The 12,071-nt window shown below is 54.6% G+C and overlaps 1 protein-coding gene across 6 annotated transcripts in view; it reads right to left on the bottom strand.

Moving 5' to 3' along the window:
• The window catches only part of SEPTIN8 (septin 8), a 26,226-nt gene extending 14,155 nt beyond the window's left edge, over positions 1-12,071 (bottom strand). For all 6 annotated transcript variants that reach the window (XM_032336756.1, XM_032336757.1, XM_032336762.1 and 3 more), the window contains exons 1-2: positions 11,927-12,071; positions 64-184 (exon numbers count right to left, since the gene is read on the bottom strand). In XM_032336756.1, coding sequence (XP_032192647.1) covers positions 64-184; positions 11,927-11,956 — 151 coding nt within the window. In that variant the 5' untranslated portion in view covers positions 11,957-12,071. The remainder of the gene's footprint in view (positions 1-63; positions 185-11,926) is intronic.

Here is a 12,071-nt window from a genome sequence, read left to right as displayed (position 1 = left end):
TCCTGGATGGCTCCTGTCCCCCCCACCATCTGAGGCCATCCCCGGCCAGACCATGACACATACCCACACAAAGGATGTTAAAGCTGAAGCCCTGTGTGACCGACTTGCTGACCAGCTGGTCCGGGAGGCTGTCGAAGCCCACGTGGCCCCCAAGGGAGAGGCTCCGAGGCTCTGGCTCTGCATTCTGCCAACAGAGAAACGGAGCAAGGCAGTGAGCCCACTGGGGAACAGGGGCCACGTGGGGAGAGGCCAAACCCCAGTGACACCCCCACATCTGAATTCTCAGCAAATCTCAGTACACTGTGTTAGCTCACCAGAGCTCCAACTCCAGAAGGAGCTTCCAGAGAGGAAGCCCAGTGCCCCTCAGGATGCCGAATTCCACCCCAGGAAAGGGCTTTCACGCCCGCCTCCTCTCTGCCTGGGCTGGCAAGCGATGCCTGGGCCTGGGGTGTCTTCTAGCACAGAGGGCGCAAGGAACCATCTACCCTAGTTGCAACCCCTGAGGGTTATCCTGTCCTCCTGCCCAAAAGGAGGCCCCAGACAGTCCCCAGATCTTTCTTTTTTTTTTTTTAATTTTTATTTATTTATTTGACAGACAGAGATCACGAGCAGGCCAAGAGGCAAGCAGAGAGAGAGGAGGAAGCAGGCTCCCTGATGAGCAGAGAGCCTGATGTGGGGCTCGATCCCAGGACCCCGGGATCATGATCCGAGCCGAAGGCAGAGGCCCAACCCACTGAGCCACCCAGGCACCCCCAGTCCCCAGATCTTAAATAAAGATTTCAAGAGGCCAAGACTAGAGAGCGTGTATGTTCCCGCAGCTCTCTCCCAGACCTCAGACACTCTGACTAAAAGCAGGACTCAGGCAGAGACAGGCCTGGCCTGATCCCTTCACACTAGTTCTCTGTCAGAGGGCCCCCTCCCCCAACCAATGGGCCGGGCTCACAGTTCTCTACGTGCACCCCTTGCTCCCCACCCACCCAAGCAACAAGTGCAGAAATGGTCCCTGTTAACAGTGCCAGTGCTCCCTTACATCCTCGGGGTCTCAGGGTTAGGCTCTGAGGCACTGTGACTGAGGCCTCACCCCTCCTGCCTCAGTGGTGCTCTCTAGGGACTCCCAGGCTCTGGCTCATGCCACCCTCCCACCCACACTCCAGCCCTGGTAGTTTAGACAGAGGATTCTGAATGAGAATATGGAGGCACAGCCTCAGGAGAGAGATAGACAGCGGGTCCCGAGTGAGCTGGGGCTACTGGAGCTGGCCCACAGCACTATAAAAAGAAACCACCAGGACCCGAAGCAGAGGGTCAAAGTCAGATTCCAATTTGTGCAGATGACTTCTCCACTTCCCTGGGAATGGCGATAGAATGCTGTACTCCAAGGGAAGGTTCCCAGGCTCAGCCTTTCCAGCGTTAGCCCTCGTGAGGGCAGGCCTCAGACGGCTCCATGTTGGGCAGAAACACATCTGCTCTATTTCTGACCCCCTCAGGCCTGGCTGCCCAGTAGAAAGACCACGGCCAGGAAAGGCAAAGGGTGCGAGTTCCATCCCACAGCTCCAGAGGGGAGGAAACGGGCCCAAATAAAGGCAGCCCGGGGAGCTACTGATCAGCAGGATGGTGGCAGCTCTCATGCTGATGTGGACACCAGACAGTGGACCCTGGCTGCCTGCCCTCCAACAGAGGGATCTGCTCAGCTCCTGAATCTGCCCTGATTTCTAAGTAGCCACAGCCTGTTGCCTCAGCCTGAACCCCTCTGGCCATTCTCTCCTCCCAACCAAAGCCCTCTGGCACAAACACTCAACCAGCCCTCCTTGACTGATGATGTCCATCCCTCTCCCCTCCCCCACATCCTGGCTCAGTCCCTGCAGCCTTTCACTGCTGACAGCCAGGTGTGTGTACTGGCAGCCTAGACTCCACGTGCACCCTCTGGGCACTTGTACAATCTCTTCCAACAAGTCAGGGTTACCCCAACACCTGTTCTCTGATAACCCTCTCTCCACAGAGCCTCTGTTCTTACAGCTGACCCTTCCTTTCTCCATCTCCTCCATCCCCCGGGGATCACGTTACCACCTCCCCACTCAAGCTTAGGCTCCCCACAGGACTGCAAACATAACCGAACAGAGAGGCCCCAAAGGCAGCTTCCTCTCACTGGCGCCGACATCAGAAACAATAAAGAGAGCATAGGATGTCCTGGGTCAGGTCCAAAGCCCCCAGCATGGCATTCGAGGACCTTCACAGTCTGAGGCCTTCCTCACAGACTCAGCCAGTTTAACTCTGAATTCATTCATCCAACCCGCCCCTTTCTCTGAGCTCCACAGTTCTTTCTCCCTTTCCCCGTCACCTGCTTCAACCAAGCCCATACTTACATCCCACACCCCTCCCTTGGCTATGACCTTGTTTCCTTCCACTATGCGTTGTCCTTTCTTTATGCATCCTGGTTTTCCAACTCTTCCATAAGTTCCTCGAGGCTGGCTGCAGGCTGGAGGAGGCCAGGCTCTCTGCTCTTCACACCCTCCCACCAGCATGCCCAACATGCCGCACAACACCGCCATTTATAAGCCACTGAACGCTGCCTTCAGCTGCATAAGGGGCATCTGCGCACCTCACACAGAGCTGCATTGTGCAGTCCCGGTTCCACCTGCTCATCGCAGCTTCAGGATCAAATGGAGGACAGAACGGTTAGTCTAGAGTGTTTTTCTTTTCAGGCGAGATTGAAAATCTCCAAAATTTCAGGCGTGCTGTGCTTGCAGAGAAGGCTCTGTGTTTATTCATCCTCTTCTTCCAAGGGTGACACAATCAGGATGCAATCCAACATCCTGTAGCCTGCCGCCAAAACCCACCCAGCCTGCGGCATCTGGAAACCGCGCGCGCGCACTGCGCCACAGAGGGCCTACACGGGAACAGAAGCCATCCCATTTCTGAGTTTCCCCACTCTCTCACAGGTCCAGGCTCCTAAGGCTAAAAGCAACACAAGGAGGGTCTCACATAAGCCCACCTATCCTTGCTCGGCTAGCCCCGGCTGCCTTCGCCCTCACAACTCCCAGCTCTCTCTGGAGAAGTGTGTGGAGTCCGAGGAGGTGCTTGTCACCAGACTGTTGCCCAGGCTGCACTCCATCACTCCAGGGACCACAGACCGGGGTCAGTCAACGCCTCTGCTCGGGAGCCTCAGGGCCCACGGGAGTGTCGATCTCGAGGGCATGCGTGCACACGCACATGCACAAACACAGAAGAAGGGCCACTGATCCTGAGGAGGACAGACTGGTGTTCTCTGGTCTTGGGAGACTGATCTGACTTCCTAGCTCTTGTGCTGTGACTCTCACTCATGCCAACCTCTCTGATCTTATATTTGGCATCAACAACATGGGATCCAAGGCGCACCACTCACTCCAAGGTGCCTGAACGGGGTGTCTCTGCTGACCCAGCCTCGAAGGAGGCAGCAGCCCCCAAAGCAACACCAGCATGTCTCAGCTAACACAACTCTGAAAGAAACTTCAGATCTCCCGACAGGTGCCTGCCGACCCTGTGGAAAGCTCTGCAATGAGCAGGTAAGACCTCAGCTCCCCCTCTAAGGGTGGGTCCTAATAGCCACCTAAGAGCCACTGTGCTTAGCCAATCAGCACGATCCCATGACTGGCTCAGAAATAGGCAAGTGACCCAGACTAAACCTGCGTGACCCCCTTGCAACCATGAGGGGAGCCAGCATCAGGATGGCGGTGCCAGGAAAACCACAGAAGAGAGAAAGCCAGTTTCCACCCCACTTCCGGGCTTTTCCCTGGACCCCTGGCCACACCTGCCCTTTACTGCCTCAGCTGGCTGAGTGGACTTATCCCATACTCGCAAATGAGAACATCCTGACTGCTAGGGTTTCCAGAGTGATACTCGCCGAGGAACAGAGAAAGCAAGGAAAAGTAAGGACAGGAAGGAAAGAGTGTGCAAAAGTAAAACATCTCAGTGTTTACAGCCAAAGAAAGGAAGAGATGTGGGGCACCTGGGTGGCTCAGTGGGTTAAAGCCTCTGCCTTCGGCTCAGGTCATGATCCCAGGGTCCTGAGATCAAGCCCGCATCGGGCTCTCCGCTCAGCGGGGAGCCTGCTTCCCCCTACTCTCTCTGCCTGCCTCTCTGCCTACTTGTGATCTCTGTCTGTCAAATAAATAAATAAAAATCTTTAATAAAAAAAAAAAGAAAGATAGATAGAAAGCGATGTCAAATGATGACCCAACACCTCCTGGTCCACTCTGTGTGAACTAAGCCAAGTGGCTTACAGGCTCCCACATAGTCCCTCCCACCCTGTGCGGCAGACACCATTACTATCCCCATTTTACAGGTAAGGAAAATGAGGTGCATGGGTGCTTAGAGAACAAATCAGGCAGAGCCAGGAATTGAGAGTAGCCAAGCCCTGGCCCCAAACCCCTGGCCACACTGCCTCCCCCGTTCTCCCAAGGCTCCATACCCTGTCATTCAGTCACTCGGCACACGCGCACGGGGCCCAGCTGCTGCGTGTGCCAGGCACTGGGATGGCTGCCAAGGAAAAAATGAGGACACCGGATCCCAGACCTCATCGGCTCAGTAGAACACAGTTTAAATTCAAAGGGCTAGAGAGTCTAGGCAGGTAATGTCAACGGGTGAAGAGGAAAAAGCAGAGTCCTAACAAGGACAACACTAGCTGACTGCTATCACAAGCTTACCACATACGGCTAAGTGTCATTTTGTCCATGCATCAGCCCTGTGAAGTAGGCCCACCATCTCACCTCCATCAAACAGATGAGACAACTGAGGCTCCCAGAGATTCAGTAACTTGCCCACGACCATACTGCTCAGGAGGGTGAAGCCAGGATCTGAACAGAGACAGGATGACAGCAAAGGCCCCGCTTCCAGCCACATCACTCCCCAGCCTGCTGGCTGTAAGACCTGCTGACCTGGCTGAGTGTGGGGTCACCTAGGGAAAAGTGGGAACACCGGGGAACTGCAGAGGCTGTGCTCAGTCCACAACCACTGTGGTGCTGCAACTCCAGCCAAATGTGGGAATGAGGGCCCAATGCTGCTGAATCCAAGAACTTATCAAAAGAATCCACAAATCTAGATTTTTTACATGCCATGCCCTCATTTTTAAAGGTTGGCCACCAATACAAATTGAGAATGCCATGGGGCCCAACACAACCCGGGTTTGTACCCAGTTGTACCCGGTCCGTGTCCTGACAATCCTCAACACTGTGTCTGGTAGGAGAGTGAGCTAGAAGGACAGCACACACATGTCTCCTCTCTTGGGACTCAGAGTCCAGCAGGACAGAGCTCTACAGGAGAAGACTTCAGCTAGACAGCTCAGCTCAGACCCTGCTGAGGAGCAGGCCCAGCTTCTGGTCCCTGGGGTGCTGGCTCAGGGGGTCTAACTGTTTTCAAAGCTCCAGAACAGAGAGTTGGCAGCTCTGAGCTCTGCACACACAATGGCCAACTCCACAGAGCCATTATCCCCTTCTAATCACTAACAAGCTTTTGGCTCCTGAGCCAGGCCCCAAGCTTCTGTGTCATCATTTCTTTGGCACATCAAAGTCAACAACAAAAATAACAACTGCTCAGGCCCGCTGTCCTCCATGCCTGGCCGTCCAGAACAAAGTAGAGAATGGCATTCTGTTATGCAGCCCAGTGGACAACTAGGACGTCATTTTCCTGACCAGGAAATGCTCTGTCTGAGCTTTTGGACCAGCCCTGATTGCCAGTCAAAAGGAGCTACTCCTTTCACCAAGACGAGAGGTGGGTTTGGGGGAGAAACCATGCCTGATAGCTCAGCCACACAAAAACATGATTTTATCCTGAAGAAATTAGAAATCTACTGAATGTCTGAACCAACAGAGCCAAAGAAGGTGTGGGTAAATAGGTCAAATGTCCCAAACTACGTTGGTCATTGGGATAGAAGGAGAAATGGTACCCAAATGTACAGGTGTTTGGCTCCTGAATCCTGGACAAAGAGAACTCCCCACCCTAGGCCTTCCAAAGAGTTCTCCAGGGCCTTGGTCTTCAGACAACTCTTCTCCACCATGCTCCCAGGCCTAGAACCCATTGGTATGAACACCTGCCAGGCAAATAGGAAGCCCACTCCTTAGAAGAGGCCCAGCCCAGGGAAGTTCTATTAATGCTGAGCACTGGACCCTGGAGTCATTGCCCCACTGGGAGCCTTCTCCACCCATGTTCCTAGCACAAACCACCCTACCCCCAGCTCTAGCTACTCTAAGCAGCCTGGGCCTTAAATAGCCAGAGCAGAGGCCGCTGGCCAGAACCCATGGTCATAGCGTAACTGTCCTTGAGTCTGAGAGGAATCCTAGGAATTTTCCCAGGAAAGGCTTAGGCTCACATCCCAGGAATCTACAACAAGTCTCAAAGCCCAGGTCAAAGGTTACGGGAAATAACCAAAGGGATGTGTGCGGGAGGGAGCGGAGGAGAATGTTGCTCTCCTGGGCCAGGAGGGAAGGACAGAGGCAGGATTCACCTATCCATAATCAAGAAAGAACCTGTGAGAGAGACACAAAAGTGTCTCTCTCCTGGGACGCCTGGGTGGCTCAGTTGGTTAAGCGGCTGCCTTTGGCTCAGGTCATGATCCCAGCGTCCTGGGATCGAGTCCCACAATGGGCTCCTTGCTTGGCAGGGAGCCTGCTTCTCCCTCTGCCTCTGCCTGCCACTCTGTCTGCCTGTGCTTGCTCTTGCTTCTCTCTCTATAACAAATAAATAAATAAAAATCTTAAAAAAAAAAAAAAATTGTCTCTCTCCTAACACCGCAACAAACACCCTGGGGAGAAGACACGAGCAGGACTCAACCTGCATGGTATACCAGTGTGGTAACCACGATGGCACCATGGCAGCTAGGTCCCAGGAGAAGGCCACCATCCCCTCCTCCCTCCTGGGAAGTGAAGGGACTTAAGGAGCAAAACTACCCCCAGGAGCCTAAGGCCACGCCCCTTCCCCTATATCTATTCTCTCTGCTCCCCTGTCTTACCACTAGGCACTTTCCTCCCTTTTCATGCACACAGAAAACCAGGACTGCCATTTAGCAATATAGGATAGTTTGTTTCACACTTCTGTCAAAATAAGGTTTTTAAGAAGCCATGCACAGTTACCAGTCTCTAGGTCCAAGCAGCTCACCCCATGCCTAGGACACAACACTTTCTTGGGCTTTGTGGTGCTGTCTGAGAAGGAGCAGTCCTTTCCACCATGGAGCAGATGAGAAAGATGCTCTGGGCCTCAGAAGACACTGGAAACCCGTGTGTTCATACTTTCCCACTTGGCTTAGGCACTCCGGCGACAGTCCCCACTGCTTTGCAGCAGGTCTGGACATCACTCAAGGAAACAGAGTGTGTTCCACAGTGAATGAGACTCTACGCTAGGATGGGGGGAGGCGGGCAATGAAGGTGACCCTCCCCCTCTCCAGTCCCAGGATGGATGCCGGCGCTGGGAAGGGGTGGAAAAATGCAGGGGCACCAGCATGGGCCAGTGAAGGCTCAGGGCTGCAGTACTGTAATTCTGCTGCTTGCCTCATTCAGCCCAGCCCCGGGCAAAGTATCAGATTCACACACTGGCCCCACAGCCAGGTCTGGGATGTGGACCTGGATTCATACCCAAAGCCTCTCTGGAATCCTGTGCCCCAGATGGCCCAAGCCCATGAGGCCCCCCAAAGAGTAGCTGGCACCAGCAATCTGAAACAGGTTCTTATTCCCTCCTCCCCTGGCTCTACCCCTCTAACGTGGCTTCCAGGATAGGGACCAAGAATTGCCTAGAAGCCACATGTCCTGAGGAGGAGAATATCTAATTTCCCCTAAGACCACAAAGGGCCATTAAAGTAAAGATACAACCGAGATGCCCCTTGCCCTATCTTCCACCACCACCACCTCTTCCCAGCCATGGTTCCTCATGTAAGTCCTGAGGATATAGATGGTTCCAGCAAAGAATTCCGACTCTAGTGTGATGGCAGGCTGCCCTTGGAAAATAGCCCCTCCCCAGCCAGATGCGTTTCCCTCCTGCCTTCACAGTTCCACATCTGGCTGTCTGGGAAATCTTGTGCCTTGGGGGCTGTGCCTGGGGATCCCAAGACCTGTGCTGGCAGTGCAGGGGCAGAAAGGCTGGAGAGGCTGCAGGGGAGACACAGAGGCCAGCCAGCCCTCAGGCCCTTTGCTCTGTCATCCTGCAGCTGCTTTCTTCTGGTAGCTGGACCCAAGCCACAGAAACATTCATGGTAGTTAATGCCCCAAATACATACCTCCACCTCACCCATCTTAGAGCCCAAAACTCAGAGGTCTTCACCCCCTTTCTCATCTCAAGTGTTGCTCCTCAGGCCTAAACTTACCAATGACCGGCGTCTGCAGCCTCACCCAACTGCAGGCTACTGGCATCAACAATCTGATGGGCACAAAACATCCAGAGCCCACCCTGACATCCAGTCGGGCCTGGGGTCCTGGCCTCCATACGTTCTCCCATCTTATCGGCACTGTAATTGGGCTCCCTCTTGCCACCTTCTCTTTTCCTACCCTAGTCAGTCCCTTATCACGTGTTCCCTTGGATCACCAGTGCCTCCCCACTCTGACCCATTGCAAACAAGATCCTAGGCAGACCTCCCTAAAGCTGGCAGCCATAGCAAGGCAGGATGCCCATGAGGGAGGCGGGGCAGAGCTGCAGCCTGGCAGGTGGTGCTCACTTACGACCTCTCAACACCAGCAGGCACTGACAGCTTCACAGATGTCCTTGCTCAGCTCTTGTCTCTCTCTCTCTCAAAAAGCCTCCGGAAGACCATTCCTGGCCATTTTTACAGGACAGGGAGATACCACTCCATGACAGAGCCCTGTTGCACGAGAGAGTTGCCTCCCACACACCCCTTCCTACCACCAGTTTTTGCTTTAGGGAGGGAATAGGCACTCCCTGGATAGCCTGCTTCTTGGGGAAGTGTCAAGATTACAGGGGTGACAACGGAAGTGACAGATGGCGCTGGGGATAAAGCGGAGATGGCGGGGAGGGGGGGTGGTGGTGGTGGTGACTGGCTGGGAGGAATGCCAGGCGTGACACTGCCATGCTGCACGCTTCTTCCCTCTCCCCCTCACAGCTGCACTTTCTCCTGGCTCTAAAGCCTCCCTCACCTTGGAGTTTGAACCCTGCCCCATGAGATTCAGACAGAAGAAACACAGGCGATGGCCCTGGGGGGCAGGAAACTCTGGGACCCACGAAGGAGTTGGTAGGGGGTGGAAGAAGATAGCAAGAGTGCACAGGAGTCTGGCTGCTCAAGGAAGACAAAAAGCACCAGGAACTCCTCAGAGGGCTGTCCCAGACATGCACATCCAGGAGATGTCAACCTGAACCCCACGACTGATGTAGGGTTGAGCGGAGCCTAGTCCAGATGTAAAGGCTGCCAAGCCTATTTACATCATGCTATGTGGGGAACAGGAACCCAGCACATACTGACCTCGAGGTACAACTCTGTATACTCATCTAAGCTCCAGGGTGGGACAGTTTTTAGGCCAGCTGCCTGACCACCAAGCAAGCCTGGGGGGCGGGGTGGAGGGGGGCATGCAGGGAGTGTAGACCTGCCAAAGCTCCATCAAATCATAGCCTCATGGCCAATGCTTAATACCAAAGTCAACCCTGAGGCTGGAGAGACACCTAACCATATCTCTAAACACGCCATAGACCGCAATTAACCTTCCACAAACTCTTTGAAGAATATTAGTATGGTTGGGCCCATTTTATAGCAAGATAGAAAAAGAAATGACTTTCCCAGGATGACAAGCCAGGAGAGAAGAATGGAGTCCAGACTTCTAAATCCAGGCCAAACCCCATCCAAGGTCTCCACCCAAATTCAACCCTATGCAAATCCTCCCAAGGAGGCAGATGGCTCAGAGCATGGAGGCTGTGGAAGGCGTTCCTCTAACCAGCTTAACCTGGCACTGTAACCAAAGGCTCTGAGCTCAGGCCATATGACCATACCTGAGTCAGTCCCCTCTCTGTGCCTTGCCCCACCAAGGAAGTAATACCCCAGATCCTCACAGAAATGCAAACACAGGAATCTGAGGATAAGGGCCTTGCCACCCCACCTCCTGGCAGTGCCATCAGGCCTCTCAGCTCAGAGTCTGAGGACCATCTCTGGGCATGCAGTGATGGGAGCCCCAGGGAGCATACTGTGTAACTCCTCTTGCACTGCCTTCTTACACAGAGGGCCAGTGTCCACATTCACTCAGGCACTAGGTATCCTGCCTGCATCATTTATTGAATCCTTACCCCACGCCAGACACTGCTCCAGTACCTCACGTGGATTCTCCTATTGAATCCCTCCAATAAGCCTTGGAAGAAGGTATTATTTTTATCCCAATACACAGAGAAGAACACTGAGGAGTTAACTAACGTGCTCAAGGTCACATGGCCAATAAGTAGTAGTCTAAGATTCATATGGGGCAGTCTGATTCTGGTTACTCTACATACCGTTCCCACCAGCAAGACCAACTGTTAGAGCAACCTCCGGCCACAGACAAGACTCAGACATAACTTTATGGTCAGCTGGGCGCAGAAAATGTACACAGACACGCATGCATAGATGCGCAAACATTCACTGATCTCTTGGCCTCAGCTAATCAGCAGGTCTCTTAGGATTCAGGGACTGCCCTCTTTGGGTACATAAACTCCAATTCACAGTGCAGGTGTGAGGTAAACCTAATTCAGCTCCTCCTGTATTTAAACTTACTTGACTGACACAGAGCCCCCTCCTCAATGGGAATAAAACACCTCAGTCTAGAAATTATGAAACCAAAAGCTCCTGATTCAGTTGTGCATATTTCCAAAGTAGACCAACAAATGTATTTTCAGATTAAAGGGTAAATTTACATACATAAATTCAGATGATAGTATTTATAGCATTAATTACATAAGTCCTAGCTCCTTAATTTAGCCCCAGAACCAATTTCTTATCAGTCACATATTCAACATTTCCCCCCTCCCCCCTAACAGCCCCGGGCCCTCCCTCCCCCCTTCCCGCCCGACCAGGGCCTCACATGCTGGCAAGAGGACACAGCTCCCTTCACTGTCACAGCCCGGCCTCCCAGACACACCCAGATGCAGCCTTAGACACCAGGGGACAGGCAGACACAATCCCCAAAGGGCTCCCCTCCCCCAGGTGAATTATAAACATCTTCAGGAAGTTGGCTATTAGTGGGCTCGGCCCCACAGAGACCCCCCGCAGGAACCACCCGAGCCGGTAGCCCTGCAGAAGGCAAACCCAGACTGAGGCCCAAACAAACATCCACTTGGCTGAATCTAGAATCGCTCGTTCCCGGGGGAATGGCTGCCTCAGACAGGATCACTGAGGCGGGACCTGCGTGGAATCGCCCCCAGGGTCTGGGCGCTTAGGTGGGGAGTGGGGATGGGAGACGAGCGTTTAAAAAAGGCAAAAAGCAGGCCCAAGGTCTTCAGGATCCAAGTCTGCAACTACTCGGGGCTCATCTGAAGGACTCCCTCGGATCCTTTTGGGCTTCATCCTCCTAGGCTGTGCCCATCCAACAGCACCTGCGCGGCTAGGACTCTCCCCAGCAGTGCAAAAACACCCAGGGAGATGTGGGGGTCCGGAGGATCCGGGGTCCCACCCCCACCCCCGCTCCGGCTCCTGAGGCCCCACAGTCCGTCCTAGCACCTGGCCCGAACCAGGCAGGTATTTATTTGCTCCTTCCCGCGAAGGGGGTCTACCTCTCGCGCGCCCAAAGAAGGCGCCCCCACCCGACGCCCCGGGACCCCAGGCTAGCGCAGCGAAGAGCCAGCTCGGGTGTCCCCAAGCCAGCCTGGCGTCGAGGCCCGGCCGCTTAGAGCTGACAGCCCGCCTGGCGCCCCCCGCCAGCTGCAGGGCGGCCCCCTCCCCGCGCCCCGCGCCCCGCGCCCCGCGTCTCCAGCGCGTGCCGCGGCCCAGCAGGGCCCTCACCGAGAAGCGTTCCAGGTCAGTGGCCGCCATGGCGAGCTCCGCACCGGGCGGGCGAGCCGGGGCGAGCACCCGGGCCGCGACGGGGACCAGCCGGCTGCGGGACGCGCTCCGCCCGGGCGGCTGCGGCTGAATGGATCCAATATGG

The sequence above is a fragment of the Mustela erminea genome, chromosome 3 (genome assembly GCF_009829155.1).
Source record: "Mustela erminea isolate mMusErm1 chromosome 3, mMusErm1.Pri, whole genome shotgun sequence".
In the NCBI taxonomy this organism is placed as follows: domain Eukaryota; kingdom Metazoa; phylum Chordata; class Mammalia; order Carnivora; family Mustelidae; genus Mustela; species Mustela erminea.
The sequence above is the reverse complement of the archived record's forward strand: the minus strand, read 5'-3'. Positions and strand labels throughout refer to the sequence as shown.